The sequence below is a fragment of the Acanthaster planci genome, linkage group LG01 (assembly GCF_054643075.1).
Source record: "Acanthaster planci isolate LZ-2023a linkage group LG01, COTS_SCS, whole genome shotgun sequence".
NCBI lineage: Eukaryota > Metazoa > Echinodermata > Asteroidea > Valvatida > Acanthasteridae > Acanthaster > Acanthaster planci.
This window is the reverse complement of record NC_141777.1, coordinates 10,801,820-10,819,321: the sequence shown is the minus strand read 5'-3', so window position 1 is coordinate 10,819,321 and position 17,502 is coordinate 10,801,820. Positions and strand designations below refer to the sequence as shown.

General features: G+C 41.5%; 1 protein-coding gene across 2 annotated transcripts; it reads left to right on the top strand.

The window, feature by feature from the left end:
- The first annotated feature begins 655 nt into the window (after positions 1 to 655).
- Positions 656 to 12,941, top strand: LOC147800332 (phospholipase B1, membrane-associated-like). Of its 2 annotated transcripts, none has more exons than XM_087147661.1 (14): positions 656 to 989; positions 2,025 to 2,149; positions 3,234 to 3,297; positions 3,722 to 3,780; positions 4,226 to 4,293; positions 4,869 to 4,912; positions 5,236 to 5,344; positions 5,646 to 5,844; positions 6,539 to 6,627; positions 6,990 to 7,068; positions 8,122 to 8,226; positions 8,568 to 8,660; positions 9,262 to 9,327; positions 12,333 to 12,941. In XM_087147661.1, exons 1-14 carry the CDS (start codon positions 896 to 898, stop codon positions 12,534 to 12,536), a joined length of 1,398 nt encoding a protein of 465 aa, XP_087003787.1. In that variant the 5' UTR covers positions 656 to 895; the 3' UTR covers positions 12,537 to 12,941. The 2 variants fall into 2 exon arrangements, with proteins under 2 accessions (XP_087003787.1, XP_087003790.1); XM_087147664.1 differs by having other exon boundaries at positions 658 to 989; positions 2,031 to 2,149; positions 12,333 to 12,935.
- Positions 12,942 to 17,502: the final 4,561 nt, after the last annotated feature.

Here is a 17,502-nt window from a genome sequence, read left to right as displayed (position 1 = left end):
AACCTGTGAAAAGGATGCGATGAAATGCTCATTTAGGTTAACGCATTCAAGAGTGGAAACAAATATGCAAACCATGAGCCTATAGTGTTGACGTCACACTTTGTGTATGTGTGAACTTTTTCTATAGAGCCACAGTGGCCCGCGGTCCTCCAACCACTATGGCAAAGGACATACGTAAACGAAGCTTGGTGGACCAATGAGACCTAGTGCCCTAGGCCCGAAATAAACATGGCGTGAGCTTCAAAGTGCGCCTAAACACTCGTAAACATGAAAGGTGCACGTGACACACTGTACCTATACACAACATGGGAACAAATAAAGTGATCATCCATCTTCAGGCAAGGGTGGATCCAGAAGTCAATTTTGCTGTAGGGGGCGGATTTTGGTTTCCTTCGGAGTTAAACGGGGGTTCTTTGTGTAAGTTTTTAAGGCATCTCTGAGGGATGAGGCTAGATTTTGAGGCTGTTTACAAGATTTGGGAAGGACGGAAATCGCCGTTCATTATATTTCAAAAACAATAGGACCCTTTTGGATAGAGGGGGATACCCCTTAGCACGGCCCCTCCAGGATCCACCGATGCCCTCAGGTTATTCAAATATCTTTGTAATCTTTTAAGCCCCCAGTGTAAATCGCTTAAATAAATCCGGGAGCATGCATTTATCAACTCAACACGATGAATCTTCGCATGAGCTTGGGAGTTAACCTGGAATCGGGACGCATATGCAACCAGCCACAGTCTTGCGATTTGGTTGTTTCTTGTAGCGTTTCTTGACTTGCAGTGCAATCCGCTAAGTCATATAAGCACTTTAGAGAGAAAAACCGCTTTGGAACTCTAACTTGAAATCAACAGCAGCTTCGGATTACAATTGCAAATGTGGTGCATGCACGACTCGGTATGTCTCGACCTAACTATCTGAGAAAAGCCTGGCTGTTTTCCGTGTGGACACTCCTGCTGGTTGTGGTGGTAGCCATCCACGGAACTGAACAAGGTAAGAATCGGCAGAGAGAGCTTAGAGCTCTGGCTCGCCGGGTCCAGGATGCAGCACATCTTAACATCCCAATGCCATCTAAAATGACTGCATCCTAATTGAGACCAAATCGGCGATAATTGTTCTCCTTCAGATACCCTGAAAAAGGGTAATTTACATTGCTATACCTGCTCCAGATCTTTGGTTGAGGGTTATTCTTGGAGAACCTTTTGGAAACGTAATGGGGCAAGTGAACATTGTGTGGTAAAGTCAACGAAGCAAACTCTTGGCCATAGGCGATGTGAGAGGGCAAGACGTCATTATTCCATTGGCAAAGACGCGCTGAGGTTGGGCACGCAGGGTGACTGTTATTGTGAAGAATGGTTTGCATAGGTTTTGCCGGGTCTTTTTCGGGAGGAGGCAAAACACTTATCGGTAGCCAGCTGACAAACCGTCAAAGGCAGGAGGGGGGTCAATTTCTAGGTATTATCTTGCAGGGTTGTGACTTCTATCCCCTTTAATCCTTTTTTTCCTTTGAGTTTTCCTTTTCTTTCCCCCTTTTCTCTTTTGATTTCTTTCAGAGGGGAGCACCCCCTCCCCATGACTCCAATGATCGTTTGTTTCAAAATCAGTTTGGTTGCGAGTAATAGGTAATAGGTATGTTAGTTTTTGAGCAAGTAAACCGTACCTTTGTGTAGCATCCATTTTGGGCCTCGAATGGGCAGAGGAGCTTGTACTTTCTCAATTAAGCCCTCTAAGGAAGGAAGGCTAATTATTGTCCAATTTCAAAACTGTGCTCTCGAGACTTATATTTTACATGACATATTGACTGGTCAGCATGGATCACCATTCTGTTAAGAATCAGGACATGATAGACAAACCATTATAATGATTGGTTAATGCATTAATGGCTTACTCAGACAACGTCACAACAGGCCTATTTAGCAGAGCCTCAAGGTTTTCGTAAATGACAGGGCCCATTTTGTCCAACATTGAATTATTAATAAACATTTGAATCGGACTTACAATTATGTGGCCCCTTACTTTTCCTTCGAGTTTCAGAGTTTGAGTATGACTACGATGGCGTGATTGGAGATGATTACAACGACTGGAACCGGACCATCCGGGATCTTATCACTTTACTGCCGGGCTATAACTGTACGGGGGATCCAACATGGCCGGTAAGAGCAGAAAATAAGGAAAGACAGTGAATCCATCAAAAACCAGCTTTACAACGGTAAGATGGATGATATGGCCTACAAATGTATTTTTCGCAATCTTTTTTTTTTTTGGCGCAACCTTTGAAAATATCCATTGTGTTTTTTCAAGTGTTTGTTTGCCATTTTGTCCCATCCAACCTAGTTTTCAGTTTTAGTCTAACTGCCATTTTAAAGGGCATATTGCTGGCATTTGGGCATTTGGCCATACAGCTGTTCATCACAAAAACATTAGCTGTCGTGAATGTTCTTTTACAAGTCATTTTGCATCCATGCTTTAACCTGTCCTGTGCTATCATTTTCCCCTTCAATGCTAGTGTCCTGACTTTTATGTGCTCTATTCTATGTACAATGTCGTTTTTATCCTGTAAAAGTGATATGGAATGGGCTTTAAAGATTACCGAAGTATGACGTCATTTTGAACCAGAAAGTGGAGTTTCTTTATAGTGGAGATCAATGTGTAGTGCCAACGAAAGGAGTACGCGCGCGTGTTGGTTCACGCGCGGGTTCTTGCGCCAATGCCTTTTACACACAGTTGATTGCGCCGTGACATATTCACTTCGGTATCCAGTCCATGAGTGACTTCGTCACACACGCAGACGCGCCACTAATTGTAGGCTCCCATTGGACGAACTCTAAAGTTGCGCGTTAACTTCCGGTTCCATGGTTCCATGAAACTCTATGCGCAGTGGGCGTGGTTTAAACTGAAGTGATGTCACACTTACGAACTGGATGGCCCAAGAGGTGATTCCCCCAGTTTCTTCATTACACATAAACACTGTTCTACGAATGGTGGTAGGAGGATAGGGTGGATGGAAGGCAGAGTATACTTGGCTCTAAAAATCTTGTTTCTGTTTCGGTCAAGTAACTTTCAGCGGACAAAACAAGCCAGTTTATTAATCACTGTGGAGTGTGTAGTAACGTGAAGTCCCCAACACTATAATGAGTCCGAGTTGTCGGTTGTATTGGTACAAATAGGTATCTGTGAGGTTTATCATACTATGCAGTTTCAGAATAATGTCACTGATTTACTTATTCTTTATTTTAGTACGGCGAGCAACAGATTTTTCCGTGTCAAATCCTCCCACCATCGGAATCACCACCAAATTCAGGTAGATTTGCTTCCTTTATATTTCCTTCGCTGTTTCCAAGATTAAGAGGCTGGCTGATGAGGGACATATCTGGGGGGCGGAGGGGGGTTGGAACTCCAGCAGAGAGGGTGGAACTCCCCCAGGGGGACACTTTAGGGGTTTCAATTCCTAAATTAGGAGGTCTTTACTGAAAGAACAAAATAAACAATCGTTTCAGGAAAAAAAGCACATTTCCCTCTTCCCCCAAACCCTGAATAGTCCTACACATCTCAATGAACAGACGTTTGCTCTAGGAAAGGAAAGTTGGATTTTAATTTTATACCTACTGTCTTCCCATTAAATGCCAACCCAGTATCTAAACAATGTAGCAATGATCAGTTTCATTCAAGCACTGATGTCAGGTGTGGACATGCGTGTAATGACTAGCTTTTTGTACTTTTCTCAGTTCACATGTTACGGCCTGCAGATATCAAAGTGATTGGAGCCATTGGAGATTCGCTGACAGTAGGTTTGTTTGAAATAATTGTAGTGAAATGTTGGATTGTGATCAGAAATGAGTTGAGAGTTTTGCACATTTAAGGTTTCAACCATTTTCCAGTGAGAAACTTGTGTTAAAACTGCTTCAGACTAGTTTGATTATCTAAGGAAAATGCAAGGTAGATCTAATTATTCATCACAACTTCACTGATGAAAGATACCCCGTGCAAGAAAATAAAAATAATGACACTTCTCTCACCGTCCCCTTCCGGACTTAAAACAACATCGATATAATTTGAAACACTTCAGAAACATTTTTCTTGAGTGAGCAGCTAAATTCTACACCCCAAAACGACTGGTACTCCAGATTAGCCATGTCCCTTTACTTCAACTTATTGTAAACACTATTAGGTCGCCTGTGGGAAAAGTAAAAAAAAAACCTTTAAAGACGTTTCCTATTTTTATATCTCAGGCAGCGAATGGAGGCGGAGCTTGTTCATTGCCGCAGTTATTGTACCAATACAGAGGGAAGTCTTTCAGGTACCAGACTTTCCAGATGCTCCCTGAAACATCAAGCCTTGTTTAAAAAACTTACTTTCCGGTCAGTGGCTTTTCCAGGTCCAGTGGGTGGTTCAAGATGGATTCCCCCCCGAAAAAACCCGATTGTTCAAAGCTTTTCATCTGCAAAGAATCCTTAACTCCTACCCTACAGAAAGGTGGTAGTATCGTTTCAAGAATGTAGACGATTTCAAATCCTTCAAAAAAACTGATAAATAAAACGATGCCACCCCCATACGCCAACGGTTTTAGTTCAAATTGGAAAGAATCTTTGATGCTTTCACCAAATAAATTTGTCTTGTGGGCAGGTCGAGTTTTCCAGGCATTTTCTCCAGCAGTCTTTTTTGGCACATGGACGGATCTCTGAGGAATATTTCTGAAGCTCCCTTCCCAGATAACCGCACCTCTAACATACCCGAGCCACAATGTCATGTTGTGACCCTGATCATCCAAGTCGTTTTTTTAATGTGCATAATTTGGCTGCACACTATTCTTTGTGTATCGTCGAATTTTATTGTGTAAGTTTTTATTCTTTTGTTTATATTTTCTCCATCCAGCCATGGTGGGGATGAGAGTTACGAGACAGTGCCAACACTTGCTAGTAAGATTTTACTCAAAATGCTTGAGGGAAAAAGATTATGCCATTTCTGTTAACAGTTTTAACCAGATGCCCTGTTGGAGAACGTTTTAATCAGTTTTGACACACACCCCCGAAAAATTCTCTTCCCCCCCCCAATGCAGGTTTTCAATACGCCCTTGAATATTACCCTGCCTCGTCCGGATGTTGAGAACGTTATGCACGCAATTGCAAATGGATGATTTTGGTCAAACTGCAAACATGATTATATCCATGTTGGATGCGTCGTTGGGTCCATTGACAATGAAAGATGCAGGCCTTATGGTGGTTTACTACTCCATTTGTAGATATTCTTCGGAAATACAACCCGTCTCTAAAGGGTTACGGCGTGGGGACGGGTTCATGGTTTACAAGCAACGCGGGAATGAACGTGGCCTTCCCAGGAGCAGTGGCCTAGTAAGTACCGATAGAATTCCCTGTGTTAGGAGCTATGTCGCTGTGCTGCCAACTTAATCTAGGGCCGAATAAAATGCTCCTTAAATTAGGCAGCATTCAAAGCCATGGGCACATGATACATTTTTCTTTTCCAATAATCATTTTATAGGAAATGGGTTTTAACTTCCAAAAGCGCGCGTTCAGGACGATTTGTTCTGTTAGCGGACGATATTGTCGGGTGAATTCCTGCAACTATTGTGAAACTTCAAATTTTTCCTTATATTTAAAAAGGAAGTGTTTTCTTATCTACATCCCATCAAAGCGAAATTGAGGAGCAAGCAGAGCGCTTAGTGCAAAAGATGAAAGATGAAGCTAGCGTCGACTACGAGAAGGATTGGAAGCTGATAACTATCTTCATTGGGGGTAATGACCTTTGTGACTTGTGCAACGACAAAACCTTGTACTCTCCCGGAGCATACGTCAACAACGTCCGCAGGGCCTTACAGGTGTTGCATAACAAGGTAGGCCACGCTACGAGCAAGCAGAGGAATAATGCAGATACACCAGTGTCATGGGTGTAAATCCCGGGGGAGGGGGGTATATATCTCCCGGTTTGGTTTGGGGGATGAGCTATTGACTCTTCCCCCGTCCGTACGCTGACTTCTTCATGGTGACCACAAAACTTAAAGCGGATTGTGACGAATCTTTTGGACTCTTCAATGATTAAAAACGCTCAAAGGGGGCAAAAACAACATTTAAAAGCTATAAATATACCATTCTGATGTACGATTCTGCCTGAATGTGATACATATTCCAGATGTACAGCTGCAATATGAACATTGCCCCCTGTAGTGTTGTCTAGGGGCATATATGTGTCAAAGGTGCGTTTTCAGGGGTTGTTCTAATGATACAGTTACCTTGTACTCTGCAAAGGATCACATGCTTAAAACCCAAAAAATTGAAATGCTTTTAAGAACCCCAGGGCAATTGGCAGAATCAGTGGTGTAACTGGGGTCAATTTTCTGGAGGGGTCGCTCAGTGTGTTTGGTCGCGGTTACAACACCGACCAGGGCCGACTACCACCATACTTTTTTTTTCCTTCGAAAGGGTTGATGCCCTCCATGCTCCATGTATGTCAATGAGAAGAATGGAGCTTTTGGGGGCATATTCAGTGATTTTTTTTGGCCATTTCCTCCCTTTCGTACTCATCTACAGATGCCCCGCACCTTTGTCAATGTTATTGGCATTCTTGACCTCCGACAAATAAATGAATTCGAGGGATTCGTGTGTAAAGCAAGTCACAGGTAAAAAAAATTCAGTTTTGCAAACACTCCTCTTGTGTTGTTAAAACAATACTTTTAGGTGTTATCTGATAAATACCGCTTAAATACACCTACAAGTGCTACTGTGCACTCGAGGGTGTTACAGTAATACCAACAGTTTTCAAATAACACCAAAATGTTAACACTGGTGAAAAGTGTTGGAATGTTTCGTCTGGAAACACCAGATTTTATTTACAGTGTACCTTGGAAAAGCAATTACATACTGCATGCTGAACAGCTTTACAGGTAAATGGGAGAGAAGCACTATCTTTAAGCAATAGAGGAATAGGAAAAGCACTCCACGTTGCCAAACTTACAGACTGTTAGCTTTTTTCTCTCTGAAGAGGCTTTTGCCCATGCGTTGCGAATGTCCCCGATGAGGAATTGGAAAATGAGTGGACGCCAACGCTGCTGCAGTACCAGGTAAAGAATCCAGCTACATCGGCATGGCGAGAGGGGAACCTCCCTTCGAAAAAAATAAAACAGAAACAGAATTAAGTAATATCAATGAAATAATGAAAAGGGTGAAACTACCTATTTTCCAGGGGGAAAAAACGAAATTCGCTTCATCATTCTTAATGATTTATCAGTTAGTTAGTGATGTGTGCTTAATTGAGCGCCTTTCGGACACGATAGCAAAGCTGCAAGGCCAGGTAACGACTGGGACAAAGACTAGCGTAGTGAGTGCGAGTGATGAAGTCCCTGAGTGAAGGTTGCAGGCCAGTAAATAGGCTCAAATTAACCTGCGTCGACCGAATCACAATTCATGTAGGTGTCAAAGTCTCTGCTATTAGAGCATTTCGTTTTCGTGGCACGTGGTCTGGATGATTTGTAAAGGAGGATTGAATCTACCAGCAGGACTGTCAGCTTGTATTTCTGAAAGTATCGGCCCTAAAGGCCGAGGCCCTCCAACTCGCTCTATCATGCAATAGAGTGTAGGCATCAATTTGTAAAATGAAAATGGGCCTCATGACTGCTTTGAGGGGTTACATATGGAGAGATATATTTTCAAATGTCATGGGTTATGTCATTAAAATTGAAAGGAAAATGGACGATGAGGAAGTCAGCTTTAATTTGATACGTGTCTTTAACACCCAAAAACTTGTATTTCTCCTAAGACCTGAGATACAAATATTCTCCACTAAGCCAATTCACGGCCTTGCAGCTTTGCCACTTGGTATATGTCAAATGTTCTTTTCACTGAACGTTGCAATGACACGGACTTCGGAATCGGGCGCAGTCAGCCTGAATGTAAAATGAATGAAACGGTTTGTTGTCAACCATGGATGGTTAATGCTCGCTCGTCGCACATTGTGAAAGTGTCACATTGAATAGGTATTGGTGTAAAGTACGAGAAGTACTAATCAGGCAGAAATTTTGTTTCCGTTTGAATAATTTTCAGGACATAAGCTGTCCAAAATAAAAATCATTCGACTGAATCCGCGATACACGTTGATAGTTCTTATTTGTGATTAGATTCAGTTAGAAGCGCTGATTGGCAGTGGTACGTTTGACGACAAAGAAGACTTCACTGTTGTATACCAGCCGTTCCTGCACGATTCCAAGATCCCACTGATTGAGGTAACTATGTCGTGTATATATGAGATATAGTTTGTTTCATGAGGTGTATAAAGGAGATTAGGAATTGATTTTTGAAGCAAGCTTGCTTACCTTACTATTTATCTTCGAAAGGATTCGAGTTTCCAGTTGAAAACAAGATTTCTGATCTGGGATAATTTTGTCTGTTGGTCTCCCTTAGCAACATCTTGATCAGAAAGAAACAATACAGTTAAAAATTAATACAATGATAATTAACCGAGACGTTTCTGGCTCTTCATGACAATTTAATTTCTTTGTATAGGCAATCTATCCACATCAATAGGTTTCACTGGTGAAGTCTCTATCTGACCTCTTTTTATAAGGGATCGGGCGACCTTTCATACATGGCACCAGACTGTTTTCACTTTAGTGCAAAAGGACACGCTGAGACTGCTAAGGGCTTGTGGAATAACATGGTAAGCTTGAGACACCCGATAGTTAACCGTCTCCATCACACAGCATCAGCCCACAACTCTCTTTAAGGTGGAATGCAGCGCTCCAAAGTATTCTTTGAAATCTTAGGAGGGGGTTGATGGAAGGGGGCATGGCGTTTTTTTTTTAAAGAGGAGAAGCACTCAGCGTTGGGGTGAATGCTCAGCAGCGGAGTAGATAGAGACTGGTGGTTTTCAATAATATCTTTTGCTTTCCTTGTGTTTTATTTCTTTTCTAGTTTTTCAAAGCCCATGGATATGACACAGTCAGAATATTCGCCTAAAAGAAAGCAGCACTGCTATTAACTCATTTGTTACAGTAAAATTCTGCTGTTGTATGTGAATCACGCAAGCTCCATCCTTCAATCTCAAAATGTCCCTCGTGCATACATTTCGATTCACTGTCTACAACTTCCCAATCGTACTGGGTTTGAGTCTGAAACGATTGGTATTTTTTTCATAAGCATTCTTTCCACAAAGCATATACCGGGAGTAAAGTTTGCTGAGTACAGCTCCTTTCTTGAAAGTTCGGTATCATTTACAATCCTCACCAAAGTACAAGTTATACATTGTGACATTGTTCCAGATGCAACCGGTGGGAAGTAAAGTGACTTCATGGGAGCCGAATGGAGCATTCACTTGCCCGAGCGAGGTAACGCTGCGTAGCTAACTGCTGCTTTTCACATCCCAAACCATGATAAATCTGACCAACGCATAGCACTTTGAACAGGTATTTCGATCTTTTAAAATTCTAACATCAAGTCAACGATCACTAGCAGGCCAACCCTGACCTTGATGGCCGTGTGTGCTGTGTCAAAAAAGGCAGACTGTGGGGACGAGATTAAACTCGAGCAACTCGTGAAGGTTTACCCCCAACACACCCTTTGACATCCAGCAACAGCATTAATTATGATCCAAGTCCTAGATCAATGGGGGATAATTGATTGTTTTTCTAAAAACAAAAGTTAAATCTGCGCCACTCTCAAAATAAACGTGGTAGTCGCTTTCTATAAGCCTTTTGTCAGTTAAATTTGAATAAAATCTGAAAACTGAGTTCTTTAAATTCGCGTGAACGTAATTTGAATTCTCCGTACTAAAAACACTGTTGCGCTCGTAATTCGCAGCAAGTTTTTGCTTAGTTACATAAGAGAAGCCTTGCATCAGATTTAACACAGTGTACTAGATTTTATTGACTTAACTCACAAAAGGCATATGCTGCTGGACAAGCCAATGGAGCAAGAAAAGAAAAGCTCAGTAAACCGTGAAGACGCACGAATAGGACTTATTTAAATAATGTTGCGTCACGTCCGTGCATAGTAATGCTATTGCACTATTTGTGAAAGATACGTTATGATAGTTGTCGCATGCGATGGCCGAGTGGTTAAGCTTGCTGAAAGGAGATAGTGAGAACGATAGTTCGAATCTCATCGTTGCCTTTTTCAGTTTTTTAGTCAACGTGCTGTGTCATCGCTATAAAGCATTAAATTTTCCATCCTAAAATACCAACAGTACCTTAGCCAACCGGGTAAGCTCTTCTGCTGGGACTGTCCGCGAAGTCCAGGTGAGCGCCTAAGTACAGGTTCGAGACGTATGGCCGACTCGGCGGCCAGGGCTTAGGGGCTTGTCTCGTTTCCTCCCTTGCATGGTCGCTCAACCCTTTTTGGGGTTAGATGGATGGGCAGGGAGGAAGTGCGGTGGGCCGGGAACCCAGAAGAGTCCTATATGGAAGCCGGTAACTGCGATTTGTAGCGAATTTCAGGAGTCCGTGCGCCTGAATGCTTGGTCAACACCGCATAACTTTTGTGGTTTTTTTGTTTTTTTCAATTACAAACCGTTTGTCGCCAGGACCTGTTTTCTGTTTGTTGGCTGCAGAAATTCTGTGTTAATAGTGAACAAGGTATCAAAAGCGTTGCCAGTACGAGGAAAGTATTTTTGAAACATTTGAAAGGTATCGCTGTCATAATGCCTCCAAGTTTGGAGAATAAAAGAAAACAAGTTAAAGTATGTTGCAGGAATTAATTTGGGGATGTCCCTTTTCTTTTAAAAGAAGCTTAACAGGCCTCACCTGAAGAACCGTAAAAACGCACAGAATATTTGCCTGTCACTTACAAGCCGTTAAGCAGCATAGATTAATTAAACAGGAGACTAAGTTCATTAAAAAAAAGCAGTGGAGAAACCCGTGCCTTGTGGTAAATAAGAAAACGGATTGTATGACAGACAAAAGTATCAGTGTACTCGATTCTAATTTACCTAATCATAGGTTAAATATAGTTTGCAGTCTTCTCTACACGAGAGGGCGCTTAACGTGGTCGTTCTTGCATGTTCTCATGAAGCATGCAATAAACGAGGTTAATAACGAAATATGCCTAATTTACTGTTGCTTTAATTATTAATGTCCTCAAGGAAGTCTTGCCAAATATTATCATTCTGAACCAGTGAGGTATCCAGGTTTTGCTTCGGGTGGCAAAATGAAATTTCAACGAATGAACCCCCAGTTATTTCCTACACTTCTGTGAAAAAAATAACGAAATATTATTTTTCTGTTAAAATAATGTTGATTTGATCGTCTGCTGAACCAAAGTGAAGGTTTCCCACCAAACTTACAGTATCATGGTGTCTGACATCCATGACCCGCAACCCAATTGTTAGGAGATCCGGAGTTGCTCCTTCGCAAGTACCCTCTCCTCCAGTGAGATTAATAGAACTTGGTCTTTCGCCAAGGGTTTATTACCATAGCAACACAACAGCCTCAGATATCACAAGGCACCCCCAACCGGCAGTTACTGAGAATAATGTATTTTATTGAGTATGCTATAAAATGAAATATTTCTCTGTTACATTTCAAAAGTTATGACGTCATGTCTTAAGATAGCTTACTCTTCATCGTGTCGATGAAAATATTTTCATCTTATCATGAAGTATGCCCGCCTGCTACGATAACGTATAAAAACATTTCACTACTCCGTTCGAACTAAATAATATAAGATTTTTGGGTCACTTTAAGAACCAAATGTAAACCAGAAAATACTGTCATAGCCATTTATTTTTAGAGCTAACTTGAATTCCTCAGCACACACAAAGCCAACGATTAACCGCATACATGGAAAACTAAACGTTTTCTGCATCGGAAACTCAATAAGGGGCCATACCGTTTTTGCAAACGTTTTGCAACACATCTTCGGACGAAAATTCAACGAAACATAAACTTAATTTTCGTATGCAAGCATTTTATTGAAAAATGGCACCACACAAAAATAATACTACAATTAGCTAGGTTTCCATCCTAACAGGGCCATTCTCACCCTTTGTATGGAAAAGAGAGGGCATATTTCACCAGACCTTTGGGCTATTTTATGAGAATTTATAAGTGCTTATTTGTAAAAATCCATCGAGACGGTTTGAAAGTTGTACATTTTAGTTTATCTGAAAGGAAGGACATTAAGAATATTTCTAAATAAAATGAAAGAGTGACATAAACGTATGCAAAACTGAATCGGGATCTAAATGAATGTCGCAGTTTCAAATATCGTGTCCTACATTTAAATAAATCCCTAAACAAATGTTAACTTATTGCCAGTGAAAAAATGACGGATGGATTTTTTTTTTGGATCACGCAAGATAGAAAAAAGTTAGTACCTGCATCTTTCATAATTCCAGGATTCACCGTTTCTCTACACCAACTTGAACAGCATGGGAGGCGTGTCAACCAGTCGCCCTTCAACAACAGAGACAGGAATAGGCGGAATCACAGTAGACTACCCGGGTAGCGGGCCTACCGGGGCTGCTCCTACCGTCAGCTCAGCCTGTCAATGGACCTTTCTTGTGCTTCTTATGCTCACCAGACTCTTCTGCTCGATTTAGTGTCCATCAGCCATTATAGATCTAAGGACCATGCATATGCATTATAAGAAAGTTTTTTTATTACATCCCTTGAAAATACTCGTATCTTTTTTGTAAAACGTGTTTTGATATATGTTTTGCCTTTTTAAAAAGTGCTTTTTTGTGCTTTTAGGAATTTTTCCTCAGTCCGACTTTCTATGTTAATGAAAAAAGCTGTGATTACATTTCAAGGTAAAAAATTCAATGCAGAATATATTCCTCAAAACAAGCTTCTTCAATTTTGATAAGAGTGCTTTCTGAGTTCCTTTTCTTTGTTGATTCATTGTTCTTTGAGTATGGGGTACATGTCAATATACTCAATAAGAAAACTTTTACAAATGCTTTCAAAGAGTTGGTTTCATTCATTATAATTTTGCCCCCAAAATTTGGATTGTCTTCCGAAAAAGTGGCAGAGCCATACCACTGGTCTCTGTTTATGGGCGTAAATCCCGGGAGTGGGGATATTCCCCTATTGTTCTACCGAGGGATGGGCTATCGAATCACCCCACCCCATTTTGTGGTGAGAAAATAGAGTATTTTATATTACAGATTTACATCTGTATCATAAACATCGCCCCCTAGTGTCACAATATTACGGTGTCAGCAACCCCCCCTCCCTCCCTCCCCGCGTTTCAAACTTCCATGGCCGGGCAGGTAAACACCAGGAAAGTCATCCCCAAATAATCTCGAATCCCCCAGCTTTCGGCAGATATTTATACGGCACTTTCCTTTTCAATTACATGTATATACAAACACACCTTCCCGTGGGGCTCTTTGACACAGGTACAATCAAATGTCTTTTTTTTATTTATTTTTTTTTTTGGAGAACATTTTTTCTCCAAGATACCGGAATACAGGTGGGCCAAAATAAGCCGACTCTTTTATGGTGAACAAGCCAGATGCCATAGGTTTCCCTACATAATTTGTTTCATTAATTAAAACCCTCCAGTTCATCAAACTTAAAGCTTTCAAAGGCTAACTTTTCACACGGAAAATGCAATACTTTTAATTGTGCAGTTCACGGGCTCTTTTTCCAACAATGCCAGAATACTTTGCAGCACTCTAACCCTAATCCTAACCCTAAAACAAACCCTAACCCTTTGATTGTGCAGTTCAGGGTCTCTCTTTCCAGCCATGCGGGAATGCTTTACAGCACTCTAACCTCAATCTTAGCCCTAGCACTCAGCCCAATCTTAGCCCTAACCCTAACCCTAACCCTAAAACTAACCCTTATTTTATCCCTGACCCCAACCCTAACCTGAGCCCTAAACCTAACCCCAATGTCAATTTAGCTATTGACAGTAGAGCTCAATGTGCGCACTCAAAATAAGATTTGAAGATGGCTCGTCGGGAATATCATCATCTGCACAAGGGAAAAGGCAATGCCTTTGAATGTGCAGTTCATCGTCTATTTTCCAGCAATATAGGAATACTTTATAGCACTCGTAACCATAAATTAACCCTAACCCTAATTCCATTCAAGACATTTCACAGTAGAGCGTATCGCCCTCACCCAAAAAAGACGGCTTGTTGGGATAACTTTTAGTCAGCAGAAGGCAAAACTCACTAACTTTGATTGTGCAGGTTATGGTCTCTTTTTCCAGCAATGCCAGGGTGTTTTAAAACACTATAAGCCTAACCTTAAATTCTTATCCCTAACCCTAACCTTAAATTCTTAGCCCTAACCCTAACTCCTTTTTTCCCATCAATTTTTCCCATCCATGCGGGAATGCTTTACAGCACTCGTAACCCTAACCCTAATCTTAGCCTTAACCCTAACCTGAGTCCCAACCCTAACCTTAATCCCACTGTAGATATTGAAGGTAAGGCTCAACGAGCACACTCAAAAAAGATTAGAAGATGGCTCGTTGGGAATATATAATTATCCCATCATCTGCACAAGGGAAAATGCAGTCCCTTTGAATGTGTAGTTTGCGGTCTCTTTTTCCAGCTGGCAATGTCAGAATGCTTCACCGCACTCGTAACCATAACCCTAACTTTAGCCCTTAGCCTAACCATAATTCCAATTTAGCAATTGACAGTAGAGCTCAAATTGCGAGCTCAAAAATATATTGCTCATTAGGAATAAATCTCATCATCTGCATAAAGGAAAATACAATACTTTTAATTGTGCAGTTCAAGGGCTCTTTTTTCAGCAATGCCGGGATGTTTTGCAGCACTCTAACCCTTATCTTAACCCTAACCATAGCCCTAACCCTAATCTTAGACCTAACCCAAACCTTATCCCTAAATCTAACCCTAATTCCAATTTAGATATTGACAGTAGAGCTCAACGTGCGCACTCAAAAAAACATATTTGTTGATGGCTCGTCAGGAATATGTATCTCATCATCTGCTTGAGTGAAAATTCAATCCTTTTGAATGTGCAGTTCACGGTATCTTCTTGTGCTGTCAATGTAGACGTTGACAGCAGAGCTCAAAATGCGAACTACAAACAAGACAAAAAAATATTGCTCTTTAGGAATAAATCTCGTCCTCTTTTTCCATCAATTTTGTCCATCCATGCGAGAATGCTTTACAGCACTCGTAACCCTAACCCTAACCTTAACCCTAATCTTAGCCCTAACCCTAAACTTAAATTCTTAGCCCTAACCCTAACTCCTTTTTTCCATCATTTTTTTCTATCGATGCAAAAATGCTTTACAGCACTCGCAACCCTAGCCTTAGCCCTAACCCTAATCTTAGCCTTAACCCTAACCCTTAAATTCTTACCCCTAACTCCTTTATTCAATCAATTTCTTCCATCCATGCGGGAATGCTTTAGAACACTCGTAACCCTAACCCTAACCTTAGCCCTAACCCTCTTAAACCTAACCCTAACCTTAGCCCTAACTCTCATAACCCTAACCCTAATCTTATCCCTAACCCTAAAATTCTTAGCCCTAACCCTAATTCCTTTTTTCCTTCATTTTTTTCCATCCATGCGGGAATGCTTTACAGCACTCGTAACCCTAACCTTAGCCCTAACCCTCTTAACCCTAACCCTAACCTTAGTCCTAACCCTCTTAACCTTAACCCTAATCTTAGCCCTAACCCTTACATTCTTAGCCCTAACTCCTTTTTTCAATCATTTTTTTCCATCCAAGCGAGAATGCTTTGCAGTACTCGTAACCCTAACCCTAACCTCAGCCCTAACCCTAACCCTCTCAACCCTAGCCCTAATCCTAGCCCTAACCCTAACCCTTAAATTCTTAGCCATAACCCTAATTCCTTTTTTCCATCATTTTTTTTCCATCCAAGCGAGAATGCTTTGCAGCACTCGTAACCCTAACCCTAACCTCAGCCGCTCACCCTCTCAACCCTACCTCTAATCTTAGCCCTAACCCTAACCCTTAAATTCTTAGCCCTAACCCTAATTCCTTTTTTCCATCATTTTTTTCCATCCATGCGAGAATGCTTTGCAGCCCTCGTAACCCTAACCTCAGCCCTACCCCTAACCCTCTCAACCCTAACTCTAATCTTAGCCCTAACCCTTAAATTCTTAGCCCTAACCCTAATTCTTTTTTTCCATCATTTTTTTCCATCCATGGGGGAATGCTTTAGAACACTCGTAACCCTAACCCTAACCTTAGCCCTAACCCTCTTAACCCTAACCCTAATCTTAGCCCTAACCCTAACCCTCATAACCCTAACCCTAATCTTAGCCCTAACCCTAACCCTAACCTTAAATTCTTAGCCCTAAACCAAACGTCTTTTTTCCATCATTTTTTTCCATCCATGCGGGAATGCTTTACAGCACTCGAAACCCTAACCTTAGCCCTAACCCTCTTAACCCAAAACCTAATCTTAGTCCTAACCCTAACCCTTACATTCTTAGCCCTAACTCCTTTTTTCAATCAATTTTTTCCATCCATGCGGGAATGCTTTACAGCACTCGAAACCCTAACCCTAACCTTAGCCCTAACCCCAACCCTCTCAACCCTACCTCTAATCTTAGCCCTAACCCTAACCCTCTTAACCCTAACCCTAATCTTAGCCCTAACCCTCATAACCCTAACCCCAATCTTAGCCCTAACCCTTAAATTCTTAGCCCTAACCCTAATTCCTTTTTTCCATCATTTTTTTCCATCCATGCGAGAATGCTTTGCAGCACTCGTAACCCTAACCCTAACCTCAGCCCTAACCCTAACCCTCTCAACCCTAACCCTAATCTTAGCCCTAACCCTAACCCTTAAATTCTTAGCCCTAACCATAATTCTTTTTTCCATCATTTTTTCCATCCATGGGGGAATGCTTTAGAACACTCGTAACCCTAACCCTAACCTTAGCCCTAACCCTCTTAACCCTAACCCTAATCTTAGCCCTAACCCTAACCCTCATAACCCTATCCCTAATCTTAGCCCTAACCCTAACCTTAAATTCTTAGCCCTAAGCCAAACGTCTTTTTTCCATCATTTTTTCCATCCATGCGGGAATGCTTTACAGCACTCGAAACCCTAACCTCAGCCCTAACCCTCTTAACCCTAAACCTAATCTTAGTCCTAACCCTAACCCTTACATTCTTAGCCCTAACTCCTTTTTTCAATCAATTTTTTCCATCCATGCGAGAATGCTTTGCAGCACTCGTAACCCTAACCCTAACCTTTGCCCTAATCCCAACCCTCTCAACCCTACCTCTAATCTTAGCCCTAACCCTAACCCTCTTAACCCTAACCCTTATCTTAGCCCTAACCCTCATAACCCTAACCCCAATCTTAGCCCTAACCCTTAAATTCTTAGCCCTAACCCTAATTCCTTTTTTCCATCCATGCGGGAATGCTTTCGTAACCCTCTTAACCCTAACCCTAATCTTAGCCCTAACCCTTTTAACCCTAACCCTAATCTTAGCACTAACCCTAACCCTTAAATTCTCAGCCCTAACTCTTTTTTTCCATCACTTTTTTTTCATCCATTCAAGAATGCTTTAGAGCACTTGTAATCCTAACCC